General features: G+C 41.0%; 1 protein-coding gene across 6 annotated transcripts in view; it reads left to right on the forward strand.

Moving 5' to 3' along the window:
- TBC1D19 (TBC1 domain family member 19) overlaps positions 1-18,744 on the forward strand; it is a 98,610-nt gene that overhangs the window by 42,699 nt on the left and 37,167 nt on the right. For all 6 annotated transcript variants that reach the window (XR_004000584.1, XR_004000586.1, XR_004000585.1 and 3 more), the window contains one exon: positions 4,808-4,920. Coding sequence is in view for 3 of the 6 variants with exons in the window: in XM_030564019.1 (XP_030419879.1) it covers positions 4,808-4,920 (113 nt within the window). In the remaining 3 variants the exon portion in view is untranslated. The remainder of the gene's footprint in view (positions 1-4,807; positions 4,921-18,744) is intronic.

Here is an 18,744-nt window from a genome sequence, read left to right on the forward strand (position 1 = left end):
ACTCTAAGCCATTATGGATGATTTTCGCTCATTTCCCCACACATGTACTGCTTTCTGAGTTATAGCTTCTTCTTGTATCTGTAGGATGAGAAGTTCTCCTTGATTTTAAAACAGATTAAAAAGTCCTTCATTAGATCAAACCTTGCTAGAGAAGAAACACACAGTGTCTCTTACTATTGTCTTAGGGGTAGACGATAACTGCTCATTGTTATTTCCTCCAGCCAGCATCTTTAAGGGGCAGACAGCAGGTCTGGTGCACTGTTATAGCATTTTCAGGAAACATGTCCAATTCCCCCTTCTGCTGCTGGGGCTAAGGTGACAGCGGCATCTCTCCCATCTCTCTTTTTCTGAGGTCCTTCATCTCTCTTTTCCTTACCCACTCATTCTGTCTTTTTGTATAACCAGCTGAGGTATCATCCCTCTCATCCCCCTTTTCCCTATACTTACTCAATGAATTCCTGTCCCCACTTTTAGTCAACTCTGTATCTTGTCAGTGTATTCATGGCTTCCTCTCTCTTAAACGTTCAGAGCAGCCTCTACCTCCCAACTCTTCTTCTACACCTTGTTTCTACAGGATATGGCATAGAGTGACATGAAGCCATGAAACAGGGTCTTGATCAGCTGTGAAGAAGAGTCTGGGCCACTGACCTGCTTGCTTTCTAGTGGGCTATGTGGGAGGTGAAGCCTTCTTTATTATAAAAACAATAAAAAAAAGCTCAGCAACATATGGCAGTTGGCCAGAAACCTTGGAGTATACAGCAGGACTGAAGAAGGCTTGTGCCTCTAGCTGAGAGAGAAAATTAGGCAGATCTGCTTTATATGCAGCCTATACTTGTCAAGTTCTGTGTTTCTGTTTTTATATTTTTTCTCGCTTATTACAGTAGGCTTCTTGAAAAAAGGCTTGTTTGCCACCAATACTGCACTATGTATTTGGGCACAGATTCAAATCTCATTGAATTCAATGGGAGTCTTTTTATGGACTCCAGTGGATCAGGCTTTTTGTCGCCATCTATGACTTGGTTGCCGTTGATGGATAGTCCTTACCTTCATGTCAGTTGTACTGATGTGCTGAGGATTTTTCTCTTCTACAGCCAGCATAACGCATCCCAATTTGTTAGCAAGGTTGTTTCTTGCCTCTGCAAGAAGCAGTAAGATGGAAACACCTCAGTCATGTATGTTGTTCTGCTCTCTGCTGAGGCTGTCTTCTCTTCCTAAGTTTTTGCATGTAGTGTGGCAGTATTTTATTTTTCCTTTTCTGTCTAAGCGTTTAGGAAGCCAAAAAAGGTGGAAAATAAAAAATGCAAAGCCATGAGTGCACCATCTGTGATAGAACTGTACAGGCCAAGAAAATATTTGATAAAACAGAGACTTCCAGCAATTCTGGAACAGATGGCTCTTTGTTCACTTCAGACCAGCTGGCCACATGATGTGCCCTCTTCTTAAAATATCTTGTTCATCTAAGCAAGAGTTTGAAGAAGATTGGGAAACAGGCCAGCCAGCGAATGTGAAAGTCTGGTAGGTCTGATTCTCTGACTCCTGAGGTGACTGCAGCTGAACTAGACTTATTCAGCTTCATTCAAAGATTTTTGAATTGTATCTTTTTCTCCTCTCTTGTCTCATCACTTCACCTGTTGAGTTCATGAAGCACAGTTGTTTTCCCTAGGTCTTCAGTGGGGACTTTCGGAGTCTTGGGCTGTTCCAGCATCCTGGGTCTCTTCACTGAGGAGGAAAGGAGACATATCCTTTAGGTTTAGTATCCAAATCTTCTTCCAGATTTCTCCCATCATATCACTCAGGATGTATGGGAATACTGACCTACCTATTGTGAACTTCAGAGTCTGTAAAATTTAGTAAAGCAAGAAGATATTTTACTTTTCTAAGAAACTCCCTCCAGAATTGCATCTTATTTATTCATCTGTACAAAGGATACAGTGTGAAACCCCTGTATTCCACTATAGTCACAATCTATTGAAGATATTTTAGCATTTATTATTAAGGAAGTTTCCCACATACACATTTTTCTAGCCATCAAGATCTTTCAGGTTTATGTTGGTCTGGTCCACTTCAATACCAGTCTCTACCTTTTGACTTAGCTATGATTTTTGCATACTATTATCAAATTTGTTGTGATATTGGTGGCAGAACTCAGCAGTAATATTTGTGTAATTCTATGCTCAGTGGTCCAGACTAAGAAGTTAAAGAGGCAGTTGACTTGTCTTCTGTGATAGAGTGAATATGCTTTTAAGATTTATCATAGAAGCTTGCACACTTTGGCCTATTAATACAGTATATTACAGTTTAATCATCTAATCAGAGACCTAATAGCACAGTTGAGAAGTCCTCGCAAAAGCAGTGTAGCAACCAAACCATTCATCAGCATGATTGCTTATTTGCTTCTTGAGGTTATTGATGACTTTCCAGGATGTGTGATGCTTTCCAAAAGGCATTCAGCCTGATGATCTGACATAAATGCTCTTTAGTTCCTACTAGTCCAATTAAAAACATTCCTAGACTGGAGGTCCAACTATACGCATAACTTCTATAGGGATTACCTTTATAAGATGCAGAATAGCTAACAACTGATTCCAGGCACAGTTAGGAAGCCTGAGTGATAACCTGTTCAAAGTGTGCATGTTAATGTGTTGAAGCTGAAGGCTGTGAGATTCACAGCAAAGCCTGAAGTTTGTCTGCCAACATCAATGCAACTCATTCTGCTAAAAACTGACAATAATACAGTAATAGCTTCTGTCAAACTAAAGGAAAGCATGAAGAACAAAGAATTGACTGTACGTTAGAGGGTTGAGCAGGAAGACCTCTGTTTAGCTCTGCTTGCTAATATCAGTTGTCCTCCCAATGAGAGCCCTCCTCTTAGCGATACCGTCCCATTGGCTGACTGTTGCATTAGGGCAAATCAGGGGAATGTACACTGCCCTTCAGGCCCCTACTTATGCTGGATGGTAAAGCCATCATGCCTAAATTACAGCACCATCCCAATCAAATGGCTACAGTGCTAGTCCTTTTATTTATATTAGAACTACATCAGTGGCTCTCAGACTTTTTTACTGGTGACCCCTTCCACGCAGCAAGCCTCTGAGTGCAACCCACCTTATAAAGTAAAAACACTTGTTATATATTTAACACTATTATAAATGCTGGAGGCAAAGTGGGGTTTGGGTTGAGGTTGACAGCTTGCGACCCCCCATGTAATAACCTTGTGACCCCCTGAGGGGTCCCGACCCCCAGTTTGAGAACCCCTGAACTACATTCTTGGGACAGTTTTTAGAGCGGTGCGTTGGGGATTGCAGATGCACAGCATCGGTCTTCCTTAATTAGCTTGTTGACTGAGACTTAGGAATAGAAAAGGATACTTCACACCCTTCACGTGGAAGCCCTCCATTGGTTGAGCTGCTGAATATTGCCCAGTAAGATGCAAGGTAAGACGTGAAGAGAAGGAAATGGATAATAAACCCTGGGTGAAATCCTGGCCCCATGACTACAATGGGGCCAGGAATCACCTATGTGTAAATTCAGAATAAGAAGCACAGTCCTGCTTACAAAGTCGTCCTGATTTGTGTGTATATTTTTCAAGATAAAATGAGAGAGACTGCATCAAACAAATATTAGCAGCCATATAATAAAGGACTAGCATTCTTGGTGCAAGGAGAAAGAAATAAGGTTAAAATAAATTGATATCAAACTACCGTATATACTTGATCATGAGCTGGTTCATTTATAAGCCGTCGCCCCGCCTCCCAAGATGCATAAGTAAAAATGGAAAATGTTTATAACTCGTTCATAAGCAGACCCTATAATTCAGGGGTCAGCAAACTTTGGCTCCAGGGCCATAAGGATAGGTCGCTGGTGGGCCAAGATGGTTTGTTTACCTTGAGCGTCCACAGGCATGGAGGTAAACCTAAGTAACAAAGTGTCCCAGCGCACCAGCTGCTTACGCTGATGGGGAAATTTTTTGAGGGGGAGAAGCTGGGGGTAAGGGGAGTAACCCCTGTGATCACCTCCAACATGATACCACCCTTAGCTCAGAACCCCCACACTCTCCCCATCCCATCCACCTTATCTGGGAAGGGCTAGGGGAGGATGTCTCTGGCCTAGCTTGAGTTGCTCCGGCAGGCTGGCCAGCGCAGCTGAAGCCTGCTCCAGCTGGCCAGATTGGGTGGTACAGCCTCAGTGTGCTCCGGCGGGCCAGGCGGCGCGGCAACAGCTTGCTCTAGGGGGCGAGGCTGAGCGGTACGGCTGCAGCCTGCCAGCCCCAGAGCTGCAGCTGCTTCAGAGGCTGGAGGGAGAGCAGTGTGGCCAGAAATGGAGAGACTCTGGCCTCACCTCTTCACTTCTGGCTCTGCTGGCTGTGCTGCCCCTCCTTGCTACCTCTGTTGGGGGAAGGGGCTGTGTCCCGCCTCTCTCTCTCTATACCTGTTCATAAGCTAACCCCCTTCTCTGGTGCTTCCCTTTTTTTACTTAAAAAAAATTTGGCGTATGAACGAGTATATACGATAAATACAGTGATTATAAATGTTTGAAATATATTTTGATATTTTATATAATATCCCTTTGATATCTGTATGCATTACAAGAAGTACACATTTGTGGATGGAGATAGACTTGAAGTTCAATTGGTAGAATATTTCTGTTTGATGCAGGGACTTGGCCTGGGTTGTGCTTGTCTTTCCTCCATTGCTTTCAATATTTAAAAAAGTGTGTGTAATTAACTTTTAAAAATGACACAACAATTTCTGGAAATGTATGATTTTATGTATGTTATGTAAATTCATGACATATACATATTTTGCAGTTTTAACAGAACAAGATAGTGCTGCAGCCCAACAGTATGTCCGTCAGGGATGCCCAACAGCACTCCGAGCTGAACTGTGGGCACTCATTCTGAATATTTCTAATCAGCCTGAGGTAAGGGGCAAACCAGGTTAAAATCAGAGTAAAATACACCTGGCTACTGAAAAAATAGATGTATGTTTGCTAGTAACGTTTTGCCAATTTTACTGTTTTGTCACAGGAGTAAACATTTTAAAACTACCATACTGATTTTTTCAGATGTTTAGACTTGTCAGGTTAATTTGCCATTTTATAAGAATTATGTTTGTTGGTGTGTGTGTGTGTGTGTGTGTGTGTGTGTGTGTGTGTGTGTGTGTGTGTGTGTGTGTGTGTGTGTGTGTGTGTGTGTGTGTGTGTGTGTGTGTGTGTGTGTGTGTGTGTGTTCATTTAGCATGCCCGCAAAACAAAAGCCTACATGCATGGATACAAGTTTTCCCACTTCCACTTTTCCCACTTCCACCAAAACTCATTGTGTGACCAATCAGGACAGAATTATTGTGCAGTAAATAAATCGGCTTTGATGAGCGTGTGCGTGGGTAAACCACAAAACTATGGTATAATTCTCCTTACTCATTTTATAAAATTGTGGTTGGTGGGGAAGAAGAAGCCAGCCAAGCATAGTGGTGAATCAGTCTATTTAGACAAAGTAGGTGGCGTATTATAGAAATTGGAAGTTCTAGTCCATAATCTGGTTTAATCCATGTGGTTGATATTAGAATGTTTATGTTTATAGGCTGTGTCCAGTGTGAAGATGTTGAAATCTTTTTTCCTCAAAATAGTAGGATCGGGCATGGAACATGTGTTTTCAATCTGCACAAAAGACATGGGGTGAGAAGTTAGCTGATAAAGAGAGAAGGAATTACAGAATAGTTTTAGGGATCTTGCATGAGTTTTGCAAACTGCAGGTGTGAAGCAAAGATAAGTTTTTAAATACAGAGCTGAGGTTCAAAAAGAATTTTGAATGTTTGTTTTTAAGTAGTCACAATGTAGACAAACACTTCCTAACTGATAATTAGCAAAGATTGCAAAATTTAGGCTAGGGCTTTGTGACCTTAACTGTAAATTAATATAGATGTGTTAATTTTATTTATGAATTACCGAAATATCTTTATTAATGCTCTCGTTTGATTGGTAGTGTGGACACTGTAGTCTTGTGGCAATCACTTTGTAAGACACAATATGACACAAATTTATGTATCTGTAATTCTGAATTAATATATACGTTTATGCATTCACCTTACATGTATGAATTAAGGAACCAACATGTGTACTGTCCTCTCATCTCTTTGCCCAACTTTATTTCCCAAAGCATCCTGTATTTGTCTTATTTAACGTGTAGGCCCTGGTACCAGGAAATAGTTATGCACATTATTAGCCTTATGCAGCATGACTAGTCCCATTGAAGTCAGTAGGGCTATTGACTTCAAGTTAAGATGCTGTCTAAGTCTTTGCAGAATTGGAGCTTTATATTATAAACTCACTGGGAAAGGAACCATGCATACCTATGGTGACATTCACAATTTTTAATAATATAATATTGCACTTTTGTATCTTTTAAGATATGCAGTGATATGGTTGTAATTGAGGGCCATAGGTAACTGACAATTAGAAAATTACTTTATTTATGACATCTTAGCCATTGTTTAATGAAATGTATACCTTTTTATATTTTCAGGAACTGTAAGTTTTACATTGGCAGCAAATCTTAGGAACATTAATGCTAAGAAAAACAGTCTTGACACATGGACTTTTTAAAATCCAAACACAGATGTTTGGTCTAGTGATAAAAACACTTCGTTCAGACCTTCATGAAGAAATAGTTTAGGCATTTGTTTACAAGGAATAACAGATTAAATTCCCTTTAGATAAAAAAGCTCTCCTAAAGTAATAATGAAAATATTATACAACATATTTGTGATGCTTAATGCTAGATTGGAGCTCTTCTAAATTATTCTGACAGCTGAAGTCTGAGGTTTCTCTTTGTGACGGTTACAGATTAGAAATGTAAAATTCATTTTGTTGGCTTCATTGCACATCTGTCTACATTCTCTAGAGCAATTCATATTTTAAAGGTATGTTTGTCTTAATATGCAAAGTAAAATAAACAAATTAAAGAGCAAATCTTCTATTTTGATAAATGAAGGGTAAGGCATTTATTTTTTTTTAAAAAGAAACAATAAGATATTCCATATTTTGACATTCAGGTATGACACGACACACTTTTTTTTTTAAAAAACTGACTCCTTAGAAAAGAAGTTCCAACCCAGTTAAAAAAAACTTATCAAATGTTTCTCTTTAAATAAAATAACCAACTATTTCAGTCATTACAACTTTTTAAAGCCATGATAGTATTTTTCTCAAAAATTTGACATAGTTTATTTGATTATTAATATTAATATCTCTTTATGTAGCATTCAGAAACTGCAAGGTGGATGCTGGAAGCGGTGGCCCTTGCCTTAGGCACACAAAATCTATTGATAGAAATATTAGTAGACAAAGTTTAGGGGAAAGGAAACAATAGGCAATAGGTATACAAGATAATTTGATTCACTGTGCAATTGAAGTTGCTCTGCAAGAAGTTAACAAATGGCTGAATGTGGGTGGCAGTGCTGGTGGAGCTGTGGGTGGCAGGGTTTATGAAGAGGGTGATAAGAATCTTGAGAAAAGAGGGTAAGTAGGGAGGCATAAAGTTATGCAGAGCTTTATAGGTGTAGACTAAGAATCTTAAATTTGATGCAGTGTCGATAGTGAGCCAGTGGAGGTATTCAGAGATGGGACTGAAATGATCAAATCAATGAACAAAACAAAATACTTTAGTCTTAATCTTACTATTGGTGGTGCTAAATAGTGTGCATTCCAGATCATGATTTTTCTAGTGTACTAAACTGAAAATTACTACTTTATGATCAAATAGCTTTCTGGAGGTTTATTTTTTTGTTGTTGTGTATATAGTAAGCATTTTTGTATCATAGTGTGATGGCTGCCTTCTTGACTAGTGTACCAAGAGTTGAACCAGGGACCTGGACAGCTGAAAGCATGAATGTATACAGTTTGAGGTTTAAGAACCAGGCTCTCAAACAGAGTTGTAACAGATCCATATCTGCGGTTGGTCACACACGGTGACAGGGAACATATGCTGACTAGTGTGTTACAACAGCACAATGTTATGATGAGCATATCCATAAACTGAAATACTAATCATATGTCATCTTTAATAAACACAGACTTAATGGTATAATGACTTATGGTAATCCGAGACTCTTTATACCCTGAGACTTTATTACTGTAAAGTGTTTTTGTGGCTCTCATAGGCATATATTGTGCAAAGGTGAAATAAAAAGTGTTTAGTAAAACTATGCAGTTTTCAAGTAACAGATCACAAATAATATCTGCATATTTTATATATGCTTTAATGGTTTATCCAGCACTACTTTCTCATTCTCTCCATGTTCGTTACTGAATTATATGGTTGCAATAATTTTTCCTCTCTAATGTATATCACTGGGAGTTTACACTTTTCTAGACTTGCAGATTTACAACTGACCGTATAAGCATATGAATCTAATATAGGCCAGTAAATTTCCTTTGAAAGGTAGAGTTGGGTTGTGTGTGTGGGAGCATCAAGATAAGGTAGTTTGAGAGATTATGTTCAATAAAGCTCATATAAAAAACCAATCTACAGTGTTATACACAAAGATAGAAGCAGTGTGCTTACGTGATGGCACCGAATAATAAACTGTCGGCTCTATGCTGCAGAATTATTTAGGAATATATAAGTATAATGTCTGGCAATGAATTGCTTATTAGTCTTTTATGTTGAGTTTACAGGAGATTACACACACGCACACACACAACTGTTAAAAGAATGTTATTAAGGTGGCAAAGCTTCTGACCCTGATGACCCAGGTGGGTGTCAGTATGATGTTACATAATAAAATTTCTGGTTTTTTTTTTGTTTTGCTTTATAAAAACTTAGAAAACTGCACTTACAGAAACTAGCCCCGGTTTACCAGAAGCTGGGAATGGGCGACAGGGGATAGATTACTTGATGATTACTTGTTCATTCCCTCTGGGGCACCTGGCATTGGTCACTGTCGGAAGATAGGATACCTGGCTGGATGGACCTTTAGTCTGACCTTTAGTCTGACCCAGGGTATGGCTGTTCTTATGTTCCTAATTTACATGAGTAAATACTGTTTTTTCCATAGGACCTCTGCCTGTTCTGTGCACAGAATGGATGGTGCTTACTTAATGAGCAGCTATTCAATATTTTGTTTTCTCTTTGTTGTCTAGTGCGTGGCCCCATGCACTATTTACTGCACATTAGTCAAACCCTGGTATGAAGAAACAATTACTGATGGGCTTTGTCTATGGTGCTCATCCCTGTAGTATATGAGTGCTTCACAAATGTTAATGAATTTATTTTCACAGCATCCCTTTTTATGCCCATTTTGCAAATTGGGAACTGAGACACAGAAAGATTAAGGATCCGCTAATTTTTAAAGATTAAGGATTCACTCAATTTGAAACACCAAGAACTTGATTTTACAGAGATTCAAGTGTTATGTAGACCATTCTATATTCAAAGCACAGCTCCCGTTGACTTCAGTTGCAGTTGAAAGTGCTCAGCACTTTTGCATGTCAAACCCCAGGATCTCAGCCTGGGCATCCAGAAAATGAAGAAAGCAAAATTTAATGACAATCAGTGAAAGGTTTGGTTTAAGTGATGTGACCATGGTTGCTGCAGTCACCACACTGAGATTGCTCAGTCAGGGAAAACTGCAAAGAATTGGGCAAACGATGCCCAAAACTGGTGGTTTATTCTGAATATTAGATTTACCAAGCCAGCAACATAGGAGCTTCTACAATACCTTAATCACTGGTTACCCAGAAGACAAAAATGTAGCTCCTCTAAAGCAATCCAGCCCACTCAGCCCATCCCACCCTGACTCATAGACTCATAGACTCTAGGACTGGAAGGGACCTCGAGAGGTCATCAAGTCCAGTCCCCTGCCCTCATGACAGGACCAAATACTGTCTAGACCATCCCTAATAGACATTTATCTAACCTACTCTTAAATATCTCCAGAGATGGAGATTCCACAACTTCCCTAGGCGATCTATTCCAGTGTTTAATTACCCTGACAGTTAGGAACTTTTTCCTAATGTCCAACCTAAATCTCCCTTGCTGCAGTTTAAGCCCATTGCTTCTTGTTATATCATTGGAGGCTAAGGTGAACAAGTTTTCTCCCTCCTCCTGATGACACCCTTTTAGATACCTGAAAACTGCTATCATGTCCCCTCTCAGTCTTCTCTTTTCCAAACTAAACAAACCCAATTCCTTCAGCCTTCCTTCATAGGTCATATTCTCAAGACCTTGAATCATTCTAGTTGCTCTTCTCTGGACCCTCTCCAATTTCTCCACATCTTTCTTGAAATGCGGTGCCCAGAACTGGACACAATATTCCAGTTGAGGCCTAACCAGCGCAGAGTAAAGCGGAAGAATGACTTCTCGTGTCTTGTTTACAACACACCTGTTAATGCGTCCCAGAATCACGTTTGCTTTTTTTGCAACAGTATCACACTGTTGACTCATTTTAAGCTTGGGGTCTACTATGACCCCTAGATTTCTTTCTGCCATACTCCTTCCTAGACAGTCTCTTCACATTCTGTATGCGTGAAACTGATTGTTCCTTCCTAAGTGGAGCACTTTGCATTTATCTTTATTGAACTTCATCCTGTTTACCTCAGACCATTTCTCCAATTTGTCTAGATCATTTTGAATTTTGACCCTGTCCTCCAAAGCAGTTGCAATCCCTCCCAGTTTGGTATCGTCTGCAAACTTAAAAAGCGTACTTTCTATGCCAACATCTAAATCGTTGATGAAGATATTGAACAGAGCCGGTCCCAAAACAGACCCCTGCGGAACTCCACTTGTTATACCTTTCCAGCAGGATTGGGAGCCATTAATAACTACTCTCTGAGTACAGTTATCCAGCCAGTTATGCACCCACCTTATGGTAGCCCCATCTAAGTTGTACTTTCCTAGTTTATCTATAAGAATATCATGCGAGACCGTATCAAATGCCTTACTAAAGTCTAGGTATATCACATCCACCGCTTCTCCCTTATCCACAAGGCTCGTTATCCTATCAAAGAATGCTATCAGATTAGTTTGACACGATTTGTTCTTTAGAAATCCATGCCGGCTATTCCCTATCACCTTACCACCTTCCAAGTGTTTGCAGATGATTTCTTTAATTACCTGCTCCATTATCTTCCCTGGCACAGAAGTTAAACTAACTGGTCTGTAGTTTCCTGTGTTGTTTTTATTTCCCTTTTTATAGATGGGCACTATATTTGCCCTTTTCCAGTCTTCTGGAATCTCCCCCGTCTCCCATGATTTCCCAAAGATAATAGCTAGAGGCTCAGATACCTCCTCTGTTAGCTCCTTGAGTATTCTAGGATGCATTTCATCAGGCCCTGGTGACTTGCAGGCATCTAACTTTTCTAAGTGATTTTTTACTTGCTCTTTTTTTATTTTAACCTCTAAACCTACCCTCTTCCCGTAAGCATTCACTATATTGGACATTCCTTCAGACTTCTCAGTGAAGACCGAAACAAAGAAGTCATTAAGCATCTCTGCCATTTCCAAGTCTCCCGTTACTGTTTCCCCCTCCTCACTGAGCAGTGGGCCTACCCTGTCCTTAGTCTTCCTCTTGCTTCTAATGTATTGATAAAAAGTCTTCTTGTTTCCCTTTATTCCCATAGCTAGTTTGAGCTCATTTTGTGCCTTTGCCTTTCTAATCTTGCCTCTGCATTCCTGTTATTTGCCTATATTCGTCCTTTGTAATCTGACTTAGTTTCCATTTTTTATACGACGCCTTTTTATTTTGTAGGTCACGCAAGATCTCGTGGTTAAGCCAAGGTGGTCTTTTGCCACATTTTCTATCTTTCCTAACCATCGGAATAGCTTGCTTTTGGGCCCTTAATAGTGTCCCTTTGAAAAACTGCCAACTCTCCTCAGTTGTTTTTCCCCTCGGTCTTGATTCCCATGGGACCTTATCTATCAGCTCTCTGAGCTTACCAAAATCCGCCTTCCTGAAATCCATTGTCTCTATTTTGCTGTACTCCCTTCTACCCTTCCTTAGAATTGCAAACTCTATGATTTCATGATCACTTTCACCCAAGCTTCCTTCTACTTTCAAATTCTCAACGAGTTCCTCCCTATTTGTTAAAATCAAGTCTAGAACAGCTTCCCCCCCAGTAGCTTTTTCAGCTTTCTGAAATAAAAAGTTGTCTGCAATGCAGTCCAGGATCTTATTGGATAGTCTGTGCCCTGCGGTGTTATTTTCCCAACATATATCTGGATAGTTGAAGTCCCCCATCACCACCAAATCTTGGGCTTTGGATGATTTTGTTAGTTGTTTGAAAAAAGCCTCATCCACCTCTTCCACTTGATTAGGTGGCCTGTAGTAGACTCCCAGCACGACATCACCCGTGTTTTTTTCCCCTTTTAGCCTAACCCAGAGACTCTCAACACTTCCATCTCCTATGTCCATCTCCACCTCAGTCCAAGTGTGTACATTTTTAATATATAAGGCAACACCTCCTCCTTTTTCCCCTGTCTATCCTTCCTGAGCAAACTGTACCCATCCACACCAACATTCCAGTCGTGTGTATTATCCCACCAAGTTTCAGTAATGCTAACTATGTCATAGTTGTTTTTATTTATTAGCACTTCCAGTTCTTCCTGCTTATTACCCATACTTCTTGCATTTGTATATAGGCATCTAAGATACTGGTTTGATCTTGCCTCCCAGCTTTGCCCTGACCCTCCTTCCTCACTGCCATTATAGCCCATGCTCCCTCCTGTTTCCAACCCATCTCCCAGGTCTTGTTCCCCACTTACCTGTGGAGTTTGCTCACCTGTCCCGGTCGAACCTAGTTTAAAGCCCTCCTTACTAGGTTAGCCAGTCTGTGCACAAATAAGGCCTTTCCCCTCCTTGAAAGGTGAATGCCATCTGTGCCTAGCAGTCCTTCCTCGAATAGCATCCTGTGGTCGAGGAAGCCAAAGCCCTCCTGGCGACACCATCTTCGCAGCCAGGCATTCACCTCCACGATGCATCTGTCTCTGCCCGGGCTCCTACCTTCGACAGGAAGAATCGAAGAGAATACCACCTGCGCTCCAAACTCCTTAACCCGTACTCCCTGAGCCCTGTAGTCACTCTTGATCTGCTCAGTGTCACACCTCACAGTATCATTTGTGCCCACATGGATGAGTAGCATGGGGTAGTAGTCAGAAGGCCGGATAATCCTCGACAATGCCTCTGTAACATCTCGGATACGGGCCCCTGGCAGGCAGCATACTTCCCGGGATGAACGGTCAGGGCGACAGATGGGTGTCTCTGTCCCCCTCAGCAGAGAGTCTCCAACCACCACTACCCTATGTTTCTTATTATCAGTGGTGGCAGCAGACCTCCCAGCCTTAGGGGTATGAGGCTTCGCCTCCTTAACTGTTGGGGGTGATTCCTTCTCTCCTGTATCAAGAAGAGCATAAGGGTTATCTATTACCACAGCAGGAGGGTTCGCAGCAGGGGTGGAGCACTGCCTGCTGCCAGAAGTAACCAGCTGCCAGTGTCCACCCTGAGCCATCTCCTCCTCCACTGGTGTGTCAGTAGTCCTGTGAACTGGGACAGCTACGTCAGCTGTCTCCACATGGATACTGTCCAGGAATTGCATATGGATACGGATGTTCCTCAGCCTAGCCACCTCCTCCTATAGCTCTCCCACCTGCTGCCTGAGAGATTCCACCAGTAGGCACCTTTCACATTGGATGCCACCCCCAGCCTGGATATCAGTCAGTGGAAATTGCAAGTTACAGTCTTTGCAAGCCCACGCCAGAATCTGGGTAAAAGCATCCATGCTTTGGTGCTCTGTCTGGCTACAGGCGCAGGTGGAGGGGACAGAAGCAGTGCTGCCACAGGTATTGTGGCTCCTCCTCACCATCGTAAGCCTCCCTCGTGTCAAACTCTCTCAAATTCCCTTCTGCAGCTCCCTGTCCGCTCTGCTCTGCTTTAAACAGAAAGGTTTTGGATGTGGCTTGGTTTATAGCCAAATCAAGTATGGTGAGGATTACTTGAATTCTTATTCACCATATATGAAGTTCTACCAATCCCAAGAGGTCAGACACATTACCCATCTAGTCAATGAATACTTCAGATCTTACCCAAATACACACTTACAGCTAATTCTTAATTTAGTTAATAAGATGAAAAAGAAAAAAAGTACTGTGGTTAAAGATCATTATACATGCATATATGAATAAAATTTTTAGGTCAGTTTAATAGCAGAGATGATGAACTGCTGATCTGTAAAAAGTTCTTCCAGAATCCATTCCATAGATTATAGCCCAATAGGCAATCCATGTGCAGAGTCTGTTTAAATTCTTCTAGGAGAAAATGCAGGGTAGTCCAGAATGGAGCTGGAGACCTCAGTCTTGCAATTTAAACTTCCCTGACAAAGTTCAAGCAGATCTGAGATAAACAGGATCAGGTCCTAAAGTTCTTTTATAGATCTCTGGCAGGCTATGATAACCTCTTGACAGCAGATAACGCAATAGGCATTCCTTGGATGAAGAATAGGTAATACATGTTGCTTTGAAGTAAATCTCCTATTTCCTATGTATACACAGGTAAGTAGTTGCATTGATTGGCATAAGGCAATTAACCATTCAAAGGTTCACAATCCAGATACTAAAAACTTCAAAGAGAACTAAAGACAATGATATTACACCACACGTTTCATCTAATTGCTAATATTCCCTTTTGATCTCTGAATCAATAGGCTATAGTAACAGACAGGAACAGAAGTTTATAATGTAGAAGCTAATGAAATCACATTGTGAAGCTTCTAACATATAGGTACGCACAGACAAATACAATTAGTATTTACTTCTAATTCTCTGACAATACAGACTTACATTTCCAAGGATTTAGTCTACTTACCTGGCTTTGATAACTATCTACAAGAAATGGCCCTGTTTACCATTTCAGTATTTCCCTGATATGATTTTAAAGGTTGATCTTTGGTCACTTTAACTTGCTGGTTGCTTAACCCTTCCTGGATGAGTATCACAAGTGACTTGACTAGCATCACATAGATGGCAGAGAACGGGATAGAATCCACTTCTCTAAGGCAGCATTCAACTATCTTAACCATGAGACCCTCCTTTGTTTTCATGCAATCCTCTGCCTCGTTCACTATATACCTTCCAACTTCTGCAACAAATGAAGCAGACTGTATCATAATGAATAGACCCAAGGAGCCAAATTTAGGATGCATGAGGAGCCTCAATTCTGCATTTCCTAATTTTTGACTGCTTGACTTTGCAACCTTAATCTTCTTTTAATGTATTATTGTATGTATAATTTCCTAGGTTTTTAAGAAAGTAAAACTGAAAAACTGAAAATGCAAAACTTCGGACGTGGCATCATATTGACACCCGCATGCATCATCAGCGGGATTGAAACTGTTAGATTCACCACATGGACCTCTGCCACTTGATCTGACAGAGTAACTGATAGCAGTAGTGTGTTGTCATCCTCTGTGGACCACTGAAAGAGAGGACTGGGATGCTTTGCACCAATGGTTTTTACAGATATTTGCTGATAGCAGAGGGAGGAATGGTGAGACTCAAAAATCTTGAGTCCATTCTAGTCTCAGGAAAGGAGTGTGCTCTAATGGGGAATATACTGTAGGCTTTTGTGCCCATCTCCTCCATTAATGCATAGCTCTTATATATTAATCATCAGTAGAGCCAAAATAGCTTCTGCCCTGTTCCCTCCTACCTGTTCTTGTCTCATTCCTGTTTCTTCTTCACCCCAGCTCCTTGTTTTTCTCATTCTCCTCACCTAGCGAGTCTGTCTCCACCCTTCAGACATCTCATTCTAGTTCCAGCTTCCTTACCCATCAAGTCCTAGTCTCACCTCAAGCTCCCCCACTTGCAGTCCCAGTTTCCTTGTCCAACTATTCCCAGGTTCTCTTCTCTAGTGTCCTTGCCCAGCCAGTGCTAGTACCCACCCTCTTTGCTCCTCACCTGATCTGACTCTTTTTCCCTCATCATGGACTGCAGTCGCCCATAACCTCACTGTCCCCAATAGCTCCCAGTCCAAATCCTTCTGCCCAGGACCCTTGTCCAGTCTCTGTGTGTCTCCCAACCTCGTCCCTCTCGACTCTGTGTCCCTGTCTCCTTGTCTAGTGAGACCCTATTCTTTCCTCCCCAGCTCTGTGTTACTCTCCTTGCCCAGCCAGTCCCAGTCTCTGGCCCTATTCCCAGATTCCTTCACAATTTTCAGTTTCCCTCTTCTTCCCCCACCAGTCTGTTTCCATACATCCCAAGTTCTTTGTCCCAATCTATTCTCTCTGCCCCCTTCCCATAGGTCAGACTCTTAACTTTTCTGCATTAGAATCAGATAGCTTCCTCCTCAATGTAACCTAAGCCTGGCAGGGGGAGGGAAGGTCATTGAGAGCACACGAACAGGTTCCCTGCTTTCAGCTCAGGTGTCTCGGCCTGGCCTGGCCTGCAGCAGCACAGACCTGCAGTTGCAGGGAAAGTTGCAGGGAAAGTTCTGCTAAGCCTCAATGCAAACAGCCTCTTCATGAAATTTATTGGCCAAAATCTAAGAAGGCCTCAACTGAGCATGTCTGGACTGTGTATGTGTGTGTGTTTTGTTGTTTTTTTTCAGATGCCTGTGAGTTGGCCAGATTTGGTGCACTTTGCTGATACAAATGCCACCACCATTCCAAATTTCACGTTCCTGCTCCAAAGCATGGAAGAAATAGAACTTTTCAAATAAAAGTTGCCAGTAAGTTTTGACATGGGGAAAACAACATATTTTACTCTAACCTAATTCTTGGAAATTGTGGAATCATGTTGGGTGAAATTTTCAAAAGAATTCAGTCTGAGGAAGCAACCTGGCATAGAGAACTTCAGCCTGAACAGTTAATATTTGGCAAAGTTGTAAACAGCTGAAAGCAGGGTCTTGAAATGAGAAGTATAGGCCAACCCTAATAATAGGCTCTGCTTCCAGCCCTTTTTGTAATAAATATATTTCACTTCCCATTTCATGAAGTCTGAATCATCTTATTTGAAATATGTCTGACATTGAAATTGTAAGCAGAATGTTTTGTACATCTTGAAGAATTATATCAGGAAGTTCATACATACACACCTGCTGGCTGTACTACAAGTCTTCTAGTAGCATAGAAAATGAAAATGCTCATTATGTTCTTTGGCATAAATACATGTCCAGAAGAAAATGTAACTATTAGATTTGTTGTTTGCACAGTTCAAGTAGCACTTTACTTCTGTGAGAACAGTACTTCTGTTTCCTTTGGATCTTCATAGTTCAGGAATAGCAAGTTGCTAATTGTCCCATAAGAAGAATCATTCCAAAGTGGAGTGATAAACCACAGAACGGTTCTTGAATTTTTTCCTGTACTATATTAAACCAGGAAGTAGTAGGAATCCATTTCAGGGGGGCAAGTAGTTACATCTTGGAATATTCAGTTTGGAAAGTCCTTAAAATTATGTAACGAAAGGGAAGCTGAAAGAAATAACTTGAATATACAACAGTAAATTTTTAAAATGACTAAAATCTTTACTTTTTATTTTGCTCCCACTTATTTTACATTATTTTCAATTAATAAGTTCTCTGTTTTTCTACTGAGTCTATACATACAAACAGCAATTTGTAAAGATTACATTTTCAAATTTATTCCTATAATCAAGTTGCATAGATTCTTAGAACCTTTGAGCAATATTTAAGTCCTTTGTAAGTCTGACAATGCTTTTAAAAGTGTATGTAGAAGATGTGGGCCTGATTCTGCTTCCCTTTATGTCAGTGGGAGTTTTTCCGTTGACTTCAATGAGAAAACATGACTTTAATTTTGAAAAAGAGTGCGGGGACTCTGTTACAAACAGATTCTATAGTAGAGACCTTAAAGCAGTACAGATGTACTGATGCAGTTGCGCCATTGTAATATCTCCTGTGTAGCCACTCTATGCCGATGGGAGAGCGTCTCCTGCTGACCTAGTGCTGTCAACACCAACGCTTCTGTTGATGTAACTTACATTGTTCAGAGGGCTGTTGTTTTCAACCCCCTGAGTGACATAAATTATACTGACAAAAGTACTAGGGTAGATGTAGCCTAAGACTGAGTCTACACTACAAAGTTTTGCCAGCATAGTTATGTTGGTCAGGGGTGTGAAAAACCATACCCCAACCAACATAGCTAACTGGGCAAAATCCCCTGTGTAGACGCAGTGTATAATGGCAGAAGTATTTTGCCAGTGTATTTAAACCACCTTTCTGAATGACACAAGCTATACTGGCCAAAGAGCTCAGGAAGCTGGTTTAACAGGAACATCAACAGAACTTTTTTTTATATTCTGTGATTCCTCTAAGAGGTTTTGCCAGTATAGCTATACCGGGATAGCTGTACTGGAAATGCCATTGTAGTGTTGACTAGCTCTAAGGGTATGTCTATGCTGCAATTAAACACCAGCAGCTGGTCTCCATGAGGTGAGAGGATCTCCGAGCCTGGACTACAGCCTGAGCCCAAACATCTACACCACAATTAAACTGCCCCGTAGCCCGAGTCCTGCGAGCCTGAGTCAGCTGACATGGGCCAGCCACAGGTGTTCAACTGCAGTATAGACATACCTTACTTGGGAAACAGTGAGATCAGTAAGTGAAGAGAAGGAACTATTTGAGATCTTGCCAGGCACTTAAAATATTGGGGAACAAGGAATCTAACAAGTATTGCAGATGAAAACTACATGACCTAGTGCACTGCGAGAAGTCAAGGGAATAAATTGGTAAAGAACTGGCCTGC

Source organism: Gopherus evgoodei, chromosome 5 (genome assembly GCF_007399415.2).
Source record: "Gopherus evgoodei ecotype Sinaloan lineage chromosome 5, rGopEvg1_v1.p, whole genome shotgun sequence".
Lineage (NCBI taxonomy): Eukaryota > Metazoa > Chordata > Testudines > Testudinidae > Gopherus > Gopherus evgoodei.